We start from the raw sequence: 20813 nt of genomic DNA, 5'->3' as shown, positions 1-20813 counted from the left end.
CATATTGATCTGATTAGATGGAGGAACAAAGGGAAATCAAGAGGGAGAAAGTGATTAAGGAGAAAGAAAGGGGTAGAGGAGAGAACGGAAACTGAATAGAAAAGAGAAAAGACCGTGATAGAACAGCCAAAGGGAGTGAAGTCTCTGGCTCAAGCTTTACATTCTAGTTCAAGAAAATTCATCTAGTTCAACCATTTTTTATCCAAAAATGTTGTTCCAGTGAAGTGCAGCATATATTTCCTCCCTGAGAGAAAGAGACTTTCTCACACTTTGGTTCCTACCCTTTCTTCTGTAACCAAGGACAGATGAGGAGTATCTCTACGGTTACCATATCCATGACAACCTCTCCCGCTGCTATTATTGGGCATGTCGTCAAGGAGACAGAGCAGCACATTATGGGATGTAGACAGAAATAGAAATCTTGTACTGGAAGCACTACAACAGATCTCTGGTATTACATAAGAAAGACTTGTGCAAATCTGGCGAGGGGGTGCCATATTGATTCTAAAACTCTTGGTCAATCACACGTAGGGTCAGGGGTAAATCTAAAGAGCATCATCAAGATACTGAACTACAGGCATGATGCAGCTGTTTTAAGCTTATACATCATGAGAGGAAAAACTTCATATAAACCTGTGGTTTATTTGCAAATGATAAAAAACAAGCAAAATGAAAATGAAACGAAATGAAAATTGTGTGGGTGAGCAAACAAAACCATAAGGGGGCTAAGTACAATGTGTCACCCTAAATGACAAAATGAAAACAAATGACAACAATAATCAACAAGGGAGAGATGACACAAAAGTGTGAAATAACACAAGGGGTTCAGGGTGAGCTGAATTAAAAAAAGCTTTGATGCAGGGAACATTTAAAAACCTCCTGTGGCTCAAACACACATTATATTTAATGAGCGAGTTACCTCACAGTTTGTAGCACTGGATGCAACAATGACACTGTAAGAAATAACTTATAAGGCAACATTCAGACAATCAGGTCACAGGTTCATTTTTCTCAAATGTGCATGAAGACTCATTTGGTTTGTTAGAGTATCCTTAAGCAAAACAGTCACTGTACACAGCTGTGGATAAACCCTCAAATGACAGTATTTTGTATGTGTACATCAAGAACTTTATGAGGCTGCAAAAGTACTTCAAGTTGAAACTGAATGTTGGAGTGGGGTGTAATCTGGGGGTATGAAGCATGTTGCTTTTATCACAAAATACGTTATCTTGATCTATCATTAATTTCATATGTTTGGCCTACATGGTGCCCTGGCAATATTCAATCTTACAATACATGCATACATGCCTTTTTGCACATAGTGATTAATTATGAGGGAGTATGCATTGTTTTTTGTGGGATCACACATCTCATCTACACTAGCTCAGACTCAGGCTGATGCCTCAGTATTGCTAATCAGTCTGACAGCTGGCAGCAATTCCCCTTACTTGCCCCCACAATACTCTTTGTATTTACTTGTATACTTGTTAATACACCACACACACACACACACACACAAATGTACAAATAAACTCTTACACACATGCAGAGATAGATGGTTCAACCATATATTTAAGCCTCTGGTACATCTGCACACTGCTTCCTGTCTTTCAGAAGGTTATAAAACTAATTGACCACAGCTGTGGTAGTGGTGAGTAGGTTGTGTGTGTGTGTGTGTGTGTGTGTGTGTGTCTTGTATCTTTTCATTAACGAGGGGGGTCACCAGAAAGGTCTAAAATAAACCAGTAAGAATAGAGGACCTGAAAATAGGTTCCATTAGGAGGCCAAACTTTTCATGCAAGTGTACGTGTGCATGCAAATGCTTCATGGTGTTTACTGTTTCAAAAGGGAGCAGCAAGAGTAGCATTAAAATTCCCTTCACGTTGTTGACAGACACTAAGAGACAGAGAGACTTTTTTGTAGTCTGGACTGTCCAATGAAAATATAAATAAACTATGCACTAAGCAATATTGTTTAATTAATGTAATGCAATGTAATCTTACTTATTTTACACAAGAAAAGTAATTATTTAAGCAAAATATTCATTAGATTTGTTTTATGTCCATTTTGTGTTGGGTTGCATTTTTTTCTCTGCTACCCTCTTTCAATGGGCACTACTTATCTTGGAAGTCAAAGCTTTCAAGATGGATCACAATGTGTATTTTAGTTGTCGCTGTCTGAGTTACGTGAAATTTACTCTCTTTCTCTATTTTTCTCTCTATTATTTTTTCTTTTACTCCATTTCTGACATGATTTAAAGACTGGATAATACAACTAGAATCCATCAAACCAATGAAGAGTTTGAGGAAATTTGAATATTTAAAATTGTTTAATCAATAACTAATGTGATCACTGCAATATGATCTATAAAGACTTACTTTGGTTCTAGTACCAGTAAAAGTAATGTTATTGCTCTATGTATGCCTCCTACAGAATTCTGACAGAGACAGAGATAGAGAGAGAGGGTAAGAGAGCGAGAGAAAGAGAGTGAGAGAGTGGGTGATGGGCACAGACTGAGAAGATGCAAACAGCTGTCCCTCCTCAGTCCTATTTACTCTTCCACTGACTAATATACCTGCTCTGACACTGTATCATTAAAGGAGAAATCAGGGGGCAGATTCACAGTAAAACAAACGAAAACAAATGTTATTTCTCTACTCACCAATGTACAATAAGCCCAAAGTAACTTAATGATTAGACAAGGTCAAAAAAAAGACATCTCATCCAGATTGTCCTCCCTAATACTAATACAATTCTCCAAATCAGCAAACGACATGTTGACACGTGAACATGCACATGGAGTCCACATACACACATAAGCAATATGAAACCATAGCACAGCATGAGCTCTCGAGAATTAGTAAATCATTCTTAGAGAGAATGGAAGAAAGAAAGAGTGACAGATGTTATCACACACCTCACACTAATACTGGCATACATCTGCAAGCCAACACACATACACACAAACAAACACACATAAATTGTGCAGATATATGTAATCATACTGATTTATATAAACACAGAGCAACACACTGATTTACACAGTCATACCCTGGTGAGCAGCCAGGTTTAGCTAATTAGATAAGAAGTTTGGCAAGAAGTAGTCAGAAAGAGTTTTGAAGCAACAGATGTCTCTGTTTTGTAAGATATTTTTGTTTTACTTTGAAACATATTAAATTATAGTACATTTAGGACATTAAACTAGATGACATTTTGGCAACCCAAAATCAACTTTTAACCAATCAAAACATGTCAAGTCAGTCAACTAGCCAAAATATTTTTCCCACAAGAGAATGATGCTTTACCTTTGATCAAATAAACTCACATGCCACCATTTGATATATTCAAGAGTCCTCGAACAAAATAACTGAAACCCTCCATTTTCTTCAGGGTCAAAAGTAGAATGTCATAATCACTGACTCTCTTGTATCCAAACAATCAAAGGTAAGAGTAATGCTTCTCAGAGATGCTATTATTTGAAGAAGGCGAATTTCTACGGACTTTGCCTTTCACTCTTTTCACCTTCATGAACCAGTCACACAGCGTCAAACAACATCTCCTACTCCTGCACATCAGATACGTGGCAGTAAATCACACACAAAGTGAAATCAGCTGGAGATGTGCAAATGACATGCTGCTCAGTAATACTAATTACCAGAGAAATCTGCTGATGAAATTTTTAATAGTGAGTCAATATAATACATCTACAAAGGAAACTTGGATGTCAGACCACAACAACAAAAACCCAGAAACCCTGTCTTCAAGGACTGGGAAAAATAGCCAAGAATTTACTTAAACCAGCAACTACTGGACCAAACCTTGCCAAAGCTTGCTCAACTGTAAAGCACTTACAACACTGTAGGTTACTCACCAGGTTGGAGTTGGTGGCGTTCGAGTCATCCTCAGGGAAGGGGATATAGACGGCTAAGGCCACACAGTTGGCGAAAATGGTCATCAGGATGATGATCTCAAATGGTCTGAGAGGAGGGTTAAGGAATATACATACCAGAACAATGGAAAGTGCTGAGACATTAACAGAGAACAAATCATCCCAGGTCTGCTTCATTCCTTTTAACTGATGTTTGACTGACAACATGTCAAATAATTTTCAGTCTAATTGAGTCTATCCTGGCCAACCACATTTTGGATTAGGCCTAATTACTCTGGAGCATGTGGAGCAAAATAAAATATGAAACTCTACATGTCAGGTTCAGGTAGATTTTCAATGATCCATAAAAACCTCTGGTACACAGCATAAAATAATACAGACTCTGACCTCTGACTTTACAGAACAGAAAAAAGTCTTCATATCAGGCAGGTTATTTTAACAATGCGGTATTTTAAACAAGCTAATACATCCTTACATAAGCAGAGGTATATATACACACACAGAGTGCAGAACCAGTGTACACAATGAGAGAGATCAAAGCTGTTGAGTTTGCTTTTCGTTAACAATAAGACATATTGGATCACTCACGACCCTCTGTGTGTATGCAGGGGGGGACAGTTAGAGAGAGACAGTGCATGTCCTAATATGGGTGCAGTGAGGAGCAGGCCTGTCGCGTGGAAGACAGGATGTGGACAGAGAAAGAGTGAGCACGAGATGGAAAGAGAGAGAGGACAGACACACAGGGTTTTTATTTGGAACGGTCCTTGAGAGGGGAGCGACCTCATTATTTCTGGCCTCAGAGAGAGAGGGAGAGATACAAAGTGAGAGAGAATGGAGTGGGAGAGTGAGAGAAGGAGGGAGAGAATGTGAAGGAGAGATAGAGGAGGTCTGGTTTTCATCAACACAATTACTAACTGCCACTGCTGTCACCTCCTCCCACCTCCTTTTGCTCTCCTTCTGCTCTCTTCTTCTATTCTTTCCTTCCTTCCATTAGTCCTTATTTCAACTCCTTCCCTCTTGGCTGCATGTTACAGTAGTCTAGACTCCAGGCCTTGCACTTTAACATAAACAGCAAACTTACTGATGAGTTGTGCTGTCAGAACGTCGAATCCAGAAGACAAACCATAAGCAACTCTTGTATATTTTTAGCTGACATTCATGTTCAACACTGCATCACACCATGAGCACATGCTTTCAAGCTTGAGAACAAGGTTTAATCATTTGTTGCTTTGACTCTGACTTTCCTGGACTTTCTATACAACACAAGTGGCAGTTTTTGCAGGTGAAAAGCCAATAAGGGGTCATGCCCTTGTTGCTATGCTATAACTTTTAATGTTTGAATGGGACACATGTTCAGAGGACACAGGCCCCAAACAGAACTTCTCACTGTGGGAGGAAGCAGCGAGACACTGAACACTGAAAAGGCCAACAGCATGCATAAAAAAAATCCATCCATACTTTCAACTGCATTACCATATACCCATAATAACTCTGACAAAATGTTAAAAAAAAAAAAAAATTAATGATGTTCTCAGTGATGGATTACTATACCTATCTAAAGCAACTCAGAACTGTCAGCAACAAAAAAAAAAAAAATTAACAAATTTATTTTCATTTGCAATAAAGCCAAAAAATTTACATGTGTTGTTTTAGCTTTAATCGATTTGACCCTGGTTACCTACTGGTATTCAGGAAGATTTTTATGCCAGCTAACAGACAACAATGAACTTCTCAGCAGCCTCTAAGTCCAACTTCAGATGTTCATCATATTTACATTTAGAATAGAGTTATTAGTAGCCCTTAAACCTTTGAACCCAGTACAATTTCTGATAGGTGAATGGCCAAAGCGTGATGAAACTGTCTGAATGAAGTTTCTGGTAAAAAGAAGTACCCTTAATGGCTTTAAAAATCTCATACTACCTATAATCACACTAGCAATCTTGCTGTGTGTGGCCCTGCTCGACACAGACCTGCTATCCATTTTATAGCTTCAATGTTGTAGGAATAGCCCTGCAGACAGAGAAAGAGTGAGAGGGAGAAAGACTCTTTAGCTTTTTACGGGGGGGCTAATACTTTGTTTATGTTTGGATTAAGGATTGACCCTTGAACATCATCGGCCACAAGATCATTCAGCTCACTCAGCCTGGGACCAAAATGCATCAAAGTTAATCACTCATCCTTGTACTGGGGGCTCATTAAAACACACTCCAGACATGCGGGCACCCACAGAAAAACAGGCCTGTGACTCATTCTGGGTTCCTGACCCATAATTTAAGCAACCCTTGAGGTCTGCTTCCATCAACATGATAATAAATCTACTGTCTGCTGTGCTGTTGAGAGCAAGGCAATACTTGGAGGAAAATCAGGAGGTCTGAACGAAGAATCAAACCACAAACCCAATGTATTGATAGTGTACAATACACTGATTAGCATAACAACAGCAAATATCTATCTTTAACAGCAAAGGAGCAAAGAAATAAAAACATAATTGGGTGGACTGTCTCTGACAGTTAAAAAAAGCAATAAATCAAATAAAACTGAAATAAGCATAGGTTTCACAGCTCCCATGATATGTATTCAGCAGAGTACTGTTGTGTGAGGTATTGTGGACTTTAACATATACATTCAGCATTTTAACAAGGTAACTGCATATGCTTAGAACAAACTGTCACACTGGGACTGGATCCATATACACACCAGGATGGTGTTTTCTGAGATTCTCTACATTCAGGAGTTAGCGCATATAGTTCACAATGACACTGATAATCTCTTATCTGGACAAAGCCAAATAGGAAACCTGGGATATACTGATATTATCTGGGAGAGCAAGCCCAACACTCTGCTGTGTTATGCTGAGAATATTTATCTGTTTTCCTTAAAAATGCATGCAAATAGTGCAACCCCTCATGTCACCTAATGCAATATATAAGCTGTTACCCAGGAATCAGAGTGTGTGTATGTGTGTGTAAGTGAACTCAATGACACCTTTTAAAACTACCACTTAGTATGTGATTTCATATAGAGAACATGGTAGTTAGACATACACCTGCCTCCGCTCTCTCCTTGTCTCTCATGCTGACCTTGCCAGTGTGCAGATAATGTTTCAATGCTATAATTACACAGCATGTGTGAGTGCTGTGTTTGTGTCCGGGTCATTGTGTGTGTGTTTGTGTGTGTTTTGGTCCTTTATCATCTGCGTGTAAGTATGTGTGTTCTCTAATCTTAGTGTGTGTTTTATGTGTATGCGTGAGCTCAGAAAGGCCCATCGACCTGTTGAGAGCAGTAGCTGTTGTCATGGTAACAGAGGAGGATGAGAGGAAGATTTCGGATCTGCTATCTCTAGAGACAGAGGTACTCACAGAATACAGGACACAAACACACACACATTTAAAGCCTGCAAATACAGACAACACATGGATACAAACCTACACACACACACACACACAGAACAAATGCATACAGTGTACAAAGTCACCCACAGACTAATATTCAAACACATGCTGCCTTTAAACAGGTCCACACTGCAGTTATGAAGGACATCCCAAAGTAGAACAGTTAGATAGACTAGCAAGCAGACTGACTGACAGTTTAATGGGAATTTTTTAAACTAGTGGAGACAAAGTTCACTGAACTTTTGATACTGTTCTGCTCCTTCCATATTTTTTGAGGCTCAGACTCCATCCTCCCTACACTCATGTCATTCCCTCAACTTTCTCTGTCTGTCTCTCTCCCTCTTCCATCCCACCCTTCAGAATCATTTAAATGAATGATACTGGGAATTGTGGGTAATGATCTGAATGCATATCAGTCACTGGGCAAGATTGTTGCAATGACCCTGAGGGTTTATGCATGGTTTTTTCCATTAATTTTCTTTTCTTTTTCAGCATTAGCACAGCTGGACAGCATAGTCCATGGTTGGCCACTGACATTTCGTCTATTGATAAATATTACACAAGGTGACCTGCAGAAGACTGTCTGTATCCACTGTTATACAGCAAAGAAGGACATTACACACCCTTTAAAAGGCAGATCTGCTCCCATGGGAAATTTGGACTTGTTTTATAGAAAGCATGTCTAATGTTTGAGTAGTATGATATCGACCGAGCTATATGGGTATGATCTGGATTTTCACAGTATGCTGGACACAATTAGAAGTCACTTCTTAGGCTTGAAAAACCTGATTAAAGCACATTTTGGTATTTCCCTCTTATTCTCTACTGCAACAAACACACACACAAGCACATGCACACAACTCATCTTTTCTGCTTTCTGCTTCTCTCCTCTCCTCCCTCATGATCCCCCTACCCTCTCCAACTCCACCAATCCCCTCCTCTCCTCCCATAATCATTATTTGCCCTCCCCCCTGCTCTGTCATTTTTTTGTTTACCTCTCCCATCCTCCCCTCAATCCCTTGCCCCCTCCCACCTTAGCTACTCTGCTTCATCATCTCTCCTATTGACATCCATGTCCTGCCCACATCCCTGCCCTTCTCATTTCCCCGACCCCTCCTCTTCCTCTCCTTCTCTCCCTCTCAGGACGATGTGTGACTGTGCTCTTGCTGAGCTCATGAGGACCCTCTCCTATTATAGATCACTTCGACTGTGACACTGACCATTTCTGTCTCTCTCCTTTTTCCCCTCGATCTCACCCTGAGGGAAAACCAAGTCATTATGTTCAGCAGCTTAAAAAAAAACACTAGAGGAGAGGAGAGAGGAAGGGTAGAGAGGAAGGACGGGTGGAGGACCAGCAGGAATAAAGGGATTTGGATGGACAGAGGGAGGGGGAGATGGATAATAAATGGTGGGAGAGACTCTAAGGTGGAGGATGGAGGGAGCAAAGGAGTGATAGAGGCATGGATGGACCTGAGGGAGAGAGGATGAATGCAGTTACAAAGAGCTAGAGGAGTGAGACAGGCTGGGGAGAGGTGTGAAGGAGGGATGAAAATGACAATTTGTTTTATCCTCTTGTGAGAAAACGAAAAAAGAAGAATGTCAGAAGAAAGAGAGTTGAGAAAAGGAGAGAGGGAGAAGGAAAAAGAGAGGAAGGGGAAAAAGGATTAAAACAAGCGAATGGAGAGCAGAGTCACACTGACTGAGACACAGGAGAAAGGAGACTGATTGAAAAAGAAAAAGAAGGGATAGAAGAAAGGAAAGAGGGATATTAAACAAAGGAGGTTGTGATTTAAGGATGTGATGCATTTTCAACCTGTTTATGTTCTACATCCCTTATAACTTCCTTTCATCTTGCCATCTTTTTTAGCCTGCATCTATCCCATCCATTTTTATCACAGTTTATATAGATTTATCCTTTCTTTTAAGTTCATAGTTCTAAATTCCACACTGAAGGGATGCAAGTTTTCACACACATACAGTGTGTAATTCCTCCCTGCCAAGAGTATAAAAACAAACCACTATTCATGGTTAGTTAAAGGATACTTCCACTCTACGATGCTGATGCAGGCCCTGCGGATGGGGTTCTTGAGCGTGAGACAGAGTAGGGCCCGTGGCGGCCTTGTAGCTGTCGTCGCTGTCTGTTTCTTGGGCTTAGAGCTATAGTGTTGTCTCTTCCTTTGCGTGGAGCTGGCCGTGGAGATGGGCCCGCCCCCTCCAGACCCAAGCCCTGCCCCTCCACCTGATGCAGCATTGCCCATCATCTTCGCCTGGCGCGCAGCATCGATGGCCGCCTGCCAGCTCAGGGCTGCCCCTGGTGTGGGGATGTGCTCTGGGGCCAGGCCAACCACGCCCACCCCGTGGTTGACCCCGCCTCCTCCTCCGCCATGGTCACCACGGCTACCACTGCCACTATGCTCATTTGTCAGGCCGGGTGGAGGAGGCCGAGGCAGGGGAGGAGGGGGAGAATAGTCGGAGCCTGGAGTGGAGAGATGAGGAGGAGAAAAAAGTTAGTAAACCACATAAGTTAACTGTCAGCTTAAATCACTTTCTTTGTGTTTTTAATACATCACACATGGTTACTTGCAATTGCTACTGTGTTTCAATTTTCTACAGCCTGGTAGTGGTTGACTTTGGAGGCTTCAACAGAGTTTGAATTGTTGACACATCAGTTAGTGGGCCCTGTATATTTTTCAGACACTGAAGACTCTCCCTGTAGAATAGACCGATGACTAATATACTCCCATCTGTCAAACAGAGCTAACTGTATGCTGTTTAGTTCCCCAGCATATTGTGTAGGTTATGCTGTCTATTCACGTTGTATCAAAACACACACCACCAATCATCAGAAACTGCTGGCTGATGTAGTGATACTATTAGGCTCATTTCAATTCAAAATCCCTTGTCATTGTTTTTTCTTTTAATTGCTTTAAAATAAATATAAAAAACATTTGTTCCCTTTTTAAATGTGATCAATCCCTTGTCATAATTTCAAAGCACTGGGAGAGCATACATTTCCCTGATTTCCAATTTTTAGAATGACAAAAAATACTCATACATTTTTCATAAACAAAAGGCAAACTTTCATGCAGTCATAAGTTTATAAATCAAAAACTGTATTATTTGACAAATGAAAGAATTTGTAGTAGAGTACTAGTATGTTATTATGACAGGGGCCTCAGAGTGAAAAACCAGACATTCACTCAGTGTGGGGAAAATGCAGTGTGATGTCAGGTCTGGGAAAAGACTGCAGAAAACAAGTGCACACAGTGGAATAAAAGAAAAGAAGAATGTTGGAGAGAGAGAATTACAATAATCTGAGTGAGATTATATAGTTGTAACATCCAAATTGTAGAAATAAGACGAAGTGAGTAAAAGTAAGAGAGTGCGGATAATCCATACTCTATGCTTAGCCAGATTAAAGACAGTTATAATATCCCTTCAGCCCCTCTTTCCCTCTGACATCTCAACAAGGATTCCCGCAAATGCTCTCACCCTGTACTAGATTACACACTGTGAAATGACGTAGCCTCCCATATTCTGCTTTGAGACAACACATATTTGTTATACTTTGTGTCAACAACTGACATTAATACAAAAGATGATCATGCAAGTAAACAATGTGTCTGTCAATGGATAACAGAGTCATTGCTTCAGGGAAACTACAATATATTTTTGAAACTAAAAAGTCCCACTTACTAATGATATTAAATATATATTTCAATAAAAACACATGAGATTTTGTTTTTGAGTAAATACAAAAGTATACTAAAAATCTTTCATTTCATATTGACACTTCTTCTTGAGAAACACAATTGTTAGAGGACAGAATCACTTGTGTTCATGTACAGAAAATGCATATAACAAGAAACTCTGTAATGTATATTGTAACATACACATTAAGTGTACATGTTAGAGTGCCCTGAGACAATATATTTCTACATAGGTAGCCCCCACTGGAGAGAGAAACCTCCATCTTGGTAGTGACACTTATATGCCTACAGTAATTTTAACAGTGTTTTGAGCAACATATCAATATGCTGATTTCAAATGAAATCACATTTGACCCAAGATAATTCCCAGTGTCAAATTCATAAATCCCATAAAATGCAAAGCTACTTTATGTAGAAAAAGAATACAAAACTTTAAGAACTCCTGTAGGGTTAATCCAGCTTGTGCTGTTACAACAGAGATAAGGAAACAGAAAAATAGAGAAAGAGGAAAAGGTGAGAGAGAGATGTGCAGGGGTTAGAGAGAGGAGGCTCAGAGAGATAGACTTATCCTGTATGCTTAGTACGATTACAGGGTGGTAACAATATCCGCTGAAATCCCATTCCTCTCACTTCAGATGTGTAAGTTTTTACATATGCACTCACACTGCATCAGGACCTGTGTCATACATTTATCCCTGAAGCATCTATCCTCACATGTGTGTTTCTAATCACCTGAGGCTGCTCATACTGTGACATGTACTGGTGCTAAAGTCATATACTGTGTGAGTCATGTGTAACTTAAGTCAGAAACACACTTGCTCAAAGCCTAAGTAGCAGCATACCTGACCTCCCCTCTCTTTAATTCACTCACTGCTAACTATTAATACTATTTATCAAAAGGTTGTTGCCCCAACCATACGATTTGGTAGGGAAGAAGAAACTAAATGAGATGATAATTCTCATTTTTAAGTGTTTGGCAAGTTACTTAGAAAATGTAATAGTTCACTCCTTACTAATCACTCATTTACAGTTTACATTACTCAACAAACTACATTAGTTAATAATTTCATTTTAGCTTACTTTACTTGTGCGCTACAAATACCTGCTGTATCAGTGTGTCTTACAATAATTCCAAAGCCACCACTTCGACACATTTTATCTTTTAACAAAGCAGTGAAACAGGTAGTAAGCCTTTTCAATTAAGTAAAAGTAACAATAACAGAACTTAAAGGTACTCCATTCAGAGTAACAGCCCTGTGAACTATTAAAATGTAACGTTACTATTCATAAAATGTACTTACGACATTAAAAAAGAGGTGCTCAGAGGCCTTGTTCAAACACCAAACATTTTGAGTTGTTACAATAGGAAACGAACAGGTGATACTAATCAACACTAACGATGCTAGTAAAATGTGACCGTGATTTAGTATGCGCACTACCAGGAAACCAAAGCTGCTGAATGGAATTGAGGCATCATTAATTTTATAAATTACACCTGGGCTCTTCATGCTATAACATGTCCAAGTACTGTAAGACATCAGATAGTACAGAACGTACAGGAAGCAAAGTAACACATTTTGAAATTATCTATGAAAGGTAAAAGTACTTCAAGGCGACTACATTACTCACCTGGGAGGTTGAGAAATTTTACAAAGAGCCCGCTAACCTAACATTGTATTGGGCAGTCAGCTGCTAGCTTAGCCGAACACACGAACATGCTCCAGGAGTTAAGCAAAAAAAAATAAAAATGAACAAAACACCTACATAGCCTGTAAACATAACATATTTAGGATTACCAGAAACCTTGTCCTTTCCTTTGGAGGGAGGTTAGCGTTAGCTGACACGACCCGGCCTGTGCACCAAGCTAACCATCGTAAACCAGCCCAACTCCTCTTCTTCCCGTCCAACAAGACAACAAACAAACGTTACTGGAATTTATAGCTGTAATGCAGCGACTAAATCTAAGCTGTAACCTCTAACACTGCTTCTTATCGGGGAAAAAATTAATTCTACCCATAACGATAATTATTTTGAAAGTGCGTCACGTCCTTACCCACCTGTGCAGGCAGACCGGAGCCCCCCTTCCTGCTCACGCGACCAGGTCAAAGAGGAGAGGGGTGTTTATCCTTAATTGGGTCGGGTAGTTGGGTAATACATTGATTACTTTAGAATTTTATGTTATGTTGTTGTGGTTTGTTTGTTTTATCCCTGCAAATTAATTTTTTCTGTTTTATGTCAATAATATTTGTATATAATATTTGTTTTGGATTATATGTCTGCAAATATTTAGGAGCAGTGTGTGCTTTGAATAGAGTGATAATGCCCAAGGAGGTGTTCTTTACATTCACCAATGGTGAAGTCACTTGGTATCAGATGCAGCTGTGCCTTATGGGAAATGCCATTGTGGTTTCAATTTGGAGCATATCTTTCATCTCATTACTTGGCTGGGACTACATTTTCCTCATTTTCCCCAAACTGTGGGGCTGATTTTAGAGGTTTTCTGTTGTATTTAAAAGCAGAAAACCTAGAAGTCAACAGCAGATGTTACTTTTATCTTACATACAAGCATGTATGATACAAGCATGATGATCCTCCATACTGTAAAATATCTCCCTCATTCTCCCCACCGTTGACTCTAGTGTGAGTTAATATCTGTTTCCTGACTGCTGTTGCACATCATCATCACTCTCTTTCACTCACTATCTCTCACAAGCATACACTTAGGCAAACACACATACACATAATCACTTTCAGCATATTGTACTGCTGCGTGATCAGTTTATCTCACACTGCCTGCCCCTCTCACAGGGTGTACCCCACTGAGAGTGTGTGTTTGCACGCATGTGTGTGTGCGTGTAGCCACACGAGTGAGCGTGGGAGGATTAGAGGAGAGTAAAACTTTAATAATACTGAGCTCACTAATCTGTCTGTCCGACCACATGTCTTTCTGTGTGTCTGTCCTGTCATGTGCGTACACACAGTCATGTTGTGTGTGTGTGTGTGTGTGTGTTGTATGATAGACTGTGTACTGAAGTGAGTGACTGTAATTCCATTAGCAGCTCTTCATTCTGTGGAAACATGATTCTGGCTAAAGAGGAAAGGGAGGAGAAGGGAAGGAGGACAGGATAGAGGAAGAAAATGAAGGACGAAGAGAGCAGGATGCAGGGAGTGAGGGAAGGAGGTGGATAAGAGGAGAGAAAGGGATGGTGAGAGGATGGAGATTAAAATCTAGGAAGAACAGAAAAAAGAAGATGAGAAAAATGAGTGGAGGGCTAGGGTGCTTAACTATGAGTGACAGGGCTTAATCCAATAATTTATCTGTCCATCATGTGACTTTCTGGGCAAAAATATTTAACACTAATTCCCGCTTAGTATTACCATCAATGCAGTCAGTGGTGTTAATGCAGACAAAGGTTTCCACAGTGCTTCAGTCAATCAATGGCTATTAAACTACTACAGTCAAGGGTTGTAGCTCTGCTAATCACGTTAGCAGCACTACATTAAACATAAAGGTGTAATAGTACAATTTAGTTTTACCACAAATACATTATTGTCCTTAAAGCACTGCAGTAAATGGCTATACTGGTCACTTATAGTTAGTGGTTGTAAAGTGAAATCAAAGGTTCATTTGATATCACTTCCTCTCTAATGAATTTTCACCTCTATACATACCCAGTTTTGTGGTATGGTATTTTATGCGTAATATCATAGATCATAGCAGATATTGTCATAGTGGGAAAAGAACAAGTGTCACTGATACAGCTAACAATGGCTCTGTTCTCTTCAAGTATCCCAGTAAGCCATGACAGTGACCTAGCATGCAAACTGCCAGAAGCCTAAAACTGGAGTAGCTACAAATTCATTCATTACTTTTATTTACACCTTTGCTATTCCTACTGTGACAAATCTTCCATGAAACAGCTTTTACTAAGGGCAAGACGATGTAAAGATGTTTAAAGAGACTTTATACATCAGTTCATATACAGTGAGGACAGTAGGCATTCACTCTAACTGAACTTGAAATGAACCTAACTGAGGCGAACTTGAGTGTGAACTGAACTGCAGACTGTAATGAGCTGTGATACAAACCAAAGTCAGTTGAGTTGTTATCTACTTAATGGTAAAGACTGGAGAGAGATGCTATCACTGCAACTCTAAGCACTCTGCCGTAAAATGTCATTGCCACGCACACACATGCACACACACAAACAATATTGTACAAACTGATCTGTCTACTATTGCTTGCCAACAAAATACAGTGCCAGTACAAATTGTTGCAGCAAAAACCACATCAGTGAAAGAAGAAAAAACTGATCCAGACTGCAAAAGTCGTAAGTTGCCCTGCTCCTTTAAGTGGCTCAACGTGATAACAGACAAAGATCGGGACCAATCAGATTATCCTGCCCTACATTAGTCTCTCATGTCATCTCCTCTGTGTGTCCTTCTCTTCTTTTCCTGTCCTTCATTCATTCATGTTTGTCTCATCTCTCACTCTCTCCCTCCATCTGCTTTTCCTTCTCCTCTGCTCATTCCAACAGGGATCTATTTGGGTGGACAGTGATGATGTAATTAACAGTCAATTAACTGATGATGACACCTGATCAGACGCTAATTAATGGGGGAGACGCACATGTAGGCATGCACACAAACACACCTTACAGCAGCGCTAATTCTCAATTCCCCCCCCCAAAAAAAGAAATCTTATTAACAGCTTCACTGAGGTCCAGAAAATTGGGCCTGACCAATGGTCTTTTTCCAGCACTTTTTGATCCCAAAAGACACACACACATGCACACACACACACACACACACACACACACACACACACACACACACACTGATAGACACACTCACACACATATACACAACAGTCCAGTCATCTGCCATCCCAGCTGAATTGTCATTTCTTTTGAAAGATGACCTCCTTTTTGCTGCTGTACCTCTTTTTCCTCCTCCTCCTCATCTTCTTTATCCCCTTCTTCCTCTCTTCCTCCTCCTCATCATTCCCAAATCCTTTATCCATCTCTCCTCCCCTCCTCCTTTCCATCTCCTCCTCTTTCCCCTACCCACAGCTATCCCCTCTTCATCCCTCCATACCTATTAACCCTCCTTCCCTCCCTCCATTCTCCCTCCTCCTCCCCCCTCCTCTTTTCTCCCTAATCTATAGAGCTGTCACTCCCTCCATTGGCTCCCCAGCAGCGGACAAGTTCATTTTCAGCCACACACCCTTCCTCCTCTCCTCCATCAATCTGCCCCTCCTCATCTCTCCATTTTTCTCTATCTCTCTTGCCTCACTGCCTCTCACTCTTTCTCCCATCACTTCCCTCTCTGTCATTTTCAAATAGCTGACAATTATTCTCTCTCTCTCTTTCTCTCTTGCTCTCAACCATCTCTATAACTGAGAACAGCGGCCAGTCTTTTGCCAATCTGACCCACAAGACCGCTGCTTCCTCGCTAACAACTCTGATTTAGTATAAAACATTCGACATAAAACAGAATAATGGAGGTGAACTCTTGTTTCAATTTTTGGTATAAAAACTGTGATTACCATTGCTTCAATGTTTTTCAGGGCTTATATGACATCCCATCATGCTTAACCCTCATTATCATTGTCATCATAAATACCGGTTGTAAGCCTAATACTATTTTTATCCAATTTATGTGTCATCCACTCACTCACAATCACTCTCTCTCTCTCTGTCTCTGTCTCACACACATACATACACACATTCACAAACCCAAATGAAGAGCAAGAGTGCTTCTGTATCAATTGTGTCCATGCACATATATTTTGTACGCTCCATACCCTGTGTGTGCCTATGTGTGTGAATATGTGTGTGCGCGCGTCTCTCATTTGTCTCTCTCTCTTGCTCTGTCCATATGTGCCCATTATCTGGTTGAGTGAGCACACACAGACACACCTGCTCCCCTCGATGCACACGCATGCACAGACATACAAGCTCACATGCGTGCGCACACATACACCTGCTCCCCACGAAAGACACACAGACACACACCTGCTCCCCTTGATCTGTGACCCCTGAAACAGATGATTACAGTATAAAACACAGAAGTGAAGTGCGTATACACACACACACACACACACACACACACACACACACACACACACACACACACACACACAAAATCCACACAGCATGAGCATGACATACGAGCAGTTTATGCATGAAGTGGCAAATCACATGATCAGACTAAAGATGCTGTCTAAACAAATATGACAACCAAACAAACTGAAAACTTGCCTGTTGTCATGGGAAATTCCTGCTCATTTACTGTACATTGAAAATAAAGTGCCTCCCATTTATCTGAATACTATGGAGCAGTGAACACACCTCTGCCTGTTACAGCTGAGGTTGTTTTTGTCCTGTCAACAAAAACACATCTCAACAGGATACATTTATATTTTTTGTTATAAATGAGGTCATTTTAACAGCAAAATATCTACAGGTACTTGTAGTGCTAAACATTCATTTTTTGTGAGAACCTCCTTGCTGTTCTTGCACTTTTCATCGCAGCAAGCTCTGAATATAAAAACCCTATCGTACATGGATTTATTCATTAAACTGTAACGTACTATCTGAAGTGGGAACTGAAGTGGAGGGGAAATGAGAGCATGTGTGTGTGTACGCACTCTTCCACACATGAGATAGATATGACAGTAACATGGCAAGGGAATACGTATTTTATGAATTATGCCCCCATGCTCAGTATTCAGCAGCACATTGCTCACTGTCATCTGGACTTTCTGGTTTATTACCGTGGGGCCCAGCCCTAAAGCTGTCAATCATGATTCTGGGGCACTGATTGGTTGTTGTCTTCTACTCTCAGGAGGCCAGGGAGGATAGACGGTATGTCTTTGAGGCATTGGACAAAAAAAGGGAGTCATCCATATGAATTTGCAACTTTCTGCCAAGAAAATAATGTAATGCTAAAAAGTCAAGGTGGTTGGTTAAGTGGGACTGTAGCCCCAGCCAAAATCAAATTGTGAAGCTAGAGTTCAAATGCTAGAATTTTTATTGCCCTCTGAAGTTGCATGGTTTGTTGTTCTTTGGTTCATATGCAGCTTATGTCATTTTTTCCTGGATTTTTCACAGTGTGATTCACCATTTAAAAATCCTCCAAATGGTGGTTTTTAAGGAAATTAATCAAGGCAGCTCAAAGGGACAATAAAATATATTTAATTTGTCATGTAGCCCTATTCGAATGACAATTGTTAAAACAATGACATATTACATTGAATCCTCAGATGGCTAACTTTGAGCTAAAGATAACACTTCAAGGTTTTAAGCTGTTTGGAAGTAGAGGAGAAGTAAAGTCAAATCAGGCCCTTGGCTGGCTAGCTGAATAGTCTGAGCCAAATCCAACAAGATCTTATTTTTTCCTGACAAAGTGAAGTGTCCAGTTTCCAGATGATTTTTCTTGATCAAAATATGTTTTTGAAGTTGAAATATGATTTTATTTGAAACATACTGTATACTGTAGTACCTGATTATATTTTGCTAGTCAAATCCCTAAACACTTAAAACTTACACATAAGAAGTTAAATGGGGAAGTGCAGGACTACGACGGATATGAAGCTATGATGGATATGAAGCTACTGTCAGTAGGTGGTTACTTAGCTTAAAATAAAAATGGAATGGGGCAGAAAAGTTAGCCTAGCTCTGTCCTGCACCTACCAAGCTCACAAATTAACACATTATATCATGTCTGTTTGATCCATACAATAACTGAAGTGTAGAAATGAAACACTGTGGTTTGGCAACCCAACATAAAGCTACAACTTAACATTTTTACACATTGTTTGTGCAAATGCATATACATAATTTTTAGGCTGCAGAGTTGCTTTTTCAGAGCTGTTGTGTGAGCAAGTTGTGAATGGACTTTTTGAACGTATGAATAAGTGTGTCCACAAGTCTGATTAGCTGGATCTGACTGCTAATTGCCATGTGAAAAGGGGAAAAGTCTCTTTAATGTTGCATCTGTGGCAATACTGGTTTCATTGTCAGTTCTTAGCACAAGCAGCTTGGCAGAGTCTCATTCTAATCTATTGCTGTTACTGTATAACAGAATTTGACAGTTATGCCTCAATTTACTGCACAAAAATGATTGATACATTTACTTCTTTATATAAATCTAATGGAGGACATGTATCAAATTGCTAACACACAGCTGAAAATGAAGTCACTGAGCTTTGATTTATCACAAAACCAATGCCAGCAATGGCATCCGCATTCCTCCCTGAAACATAAGGAGCTGTGATAGACAGGGAGAATGAATGCGGGGGTGAGGCCAGTGAGATAGACAGATAAAAAAGAGGAAGAGAAAAACAAAGAACTCACAAAAAAGAGAGAAGTCAGGGTGAGCATGAGGAGGAGGAAAGAAGAGCAAAAAGTGATGGAGATACAGGTTGTGTGGAAGAGGAGGAGAAGGAGGAGAAGCAAGAGGAGGAGGAAAGCTTGTTCACACTGCGCCTCCGTGCCGACCTCGCATACACACATATTCACACACACAGTGCAGGCAGCAGATATTAATAACCACTTATTAATATTCATCTGCAGTGGAGAGATGTGAGGCCAGAGTAACCCAGTTACAAACTGTCTCTCTACCTGTCTCTCTCTGTGCGTCATTCCTTACATCTAATGTTATGTTCGTGATATCTTTTGGGTTCTCTGTCTTTGTATTGTACAAATTAACCATTTGGCTGGCACCTTTATCCAGTTTACTTTCACTGAAACAATACAAACAGCTTCTGTCTCTGCATCATGAGGGCTCTTTGAGCTATAAGAATAATTTACAACATCAAAGTGCCTACATTTCCCAGACTTTAGGAAAATGATATATCTGGCTACTGTGTTTTGCTTGTGAGATACAGATTTAGGTTAGCTGACATACAGTATTTATTAGTGATGGGTCCGGAGGAGACATGTATTGTTTGTTAATTCATGTTTAATGTTTGAATTTCTTGAATCTTGCTACAATCACTTTCTCCCTTTCTTATTCTTCTTATTCTGTCATTTTTCTTTTCTTTCTCTCCTGTCTTTGTCTGCTTGTCCTTCTCCCTCTCCCTCTCCACATCTGTCCTTTACATTAGTAAAGGGCACAATGGGCTCCTATAATGTATAGTATATGCCATTCAGACAATGCTTTCATCCAAAGTGCCCTGTGGCAAAGTAATTGCATACATTTTCTGTACGTGTAGTCCCACTGAATGGAACCTCTAACCTTGGCAAGGTCATTGTGATGCAAAACCAGTTGAGCTGCTTATGACCACCTGTACAGTACAGAATCAGCCAGTGTCTGGAATGTTTTAGCCTTATACATAAACTGTAGGTGTCTGGTAGATGGTGTTTTTATACAAGACAAGGCAATGAAGTGCAGACAATTAAGTAGCAAACACTCTTTATGGTGCTCAGCTTTTCTTTAATGTCATGTAAACTGCCCTGAGAAGATATGAACAAGGACATAGTGCACATAGATTATGCATCATTTCAAACAATTACGATTACAAATAATAATACAATTATTAAAGTATGTAACTTTTCACATTACTGCAACACAGTATCTGAACAAATCTGCTCCCACATATTACTGTCCACATGTGGATACATTACTCAGTCAACCGTCTCTCCCACTTCCTGGTTATAGTTTCTGTCTCCATTGCCTTCTCCACATGAAATCATAAGACAAAAGTGACCTTTAACCAAAAAAATATTGCCACATCTAATTTGTTTTCACTTCTAGTTTGATTGTTGCATTGTTGCATTTGTATCGATTCTACTGCCAGGCTTTGAAAATATCACC

The 20813-nt window shown here is 40.0% G+C and overlaps 1 protein-coding gene across 1 annotated transcript; it reads right to left on the bottom strand.

The window, feature by feature from the left end:
• Positions 1-3658: 3658 nt before the first annotated feature.
• Positions 3659-13087, bottom strand: LOC108879673 (voltage-dependent L-type calcium channel subunit alpha-1C-like). The gene is made up of 3 exons (XM_018671043.2): positions 13049-13087; positions 9325-9757; positions 3659-3977 (listed from the first exon to the last, which is right to left on the bottom strand). Exons 2-3 carry the CDS (start codon positions 9540-9542, stop codon positions 3761-3763), a joined length of 435 nt encoding a protein of 144 aa, XP_018526559.1. The 5' UTR covers positions 9543-9757; positions 13049-13087; the 3' UTR covers positions 3659-3760.
• Positions 13088-20813: the final 7726 nt, after the last annotated feature.

Source organism: Lates calcarifer, unplaced genomic scaffold, assembly GCF_001640805.2.
Source record: "Lates calcarifer isolate ASB-BC8 unplaced genomic scaffold, TLL_Latcal_v3 _unitig_699_quiver_1969, whole genome shotgun sequence".
In the NCBI taxonomy this organism is placed as follows: Eukaryota; Metazoa; Chordata; class Actinopteri; family Centropomidae; genus Lates; species Lates calcarifer.
Note: the sequence above shows the minus strand (reverse complement) of the source record. Positions and strands in the feature narration are given on the sequence as shown.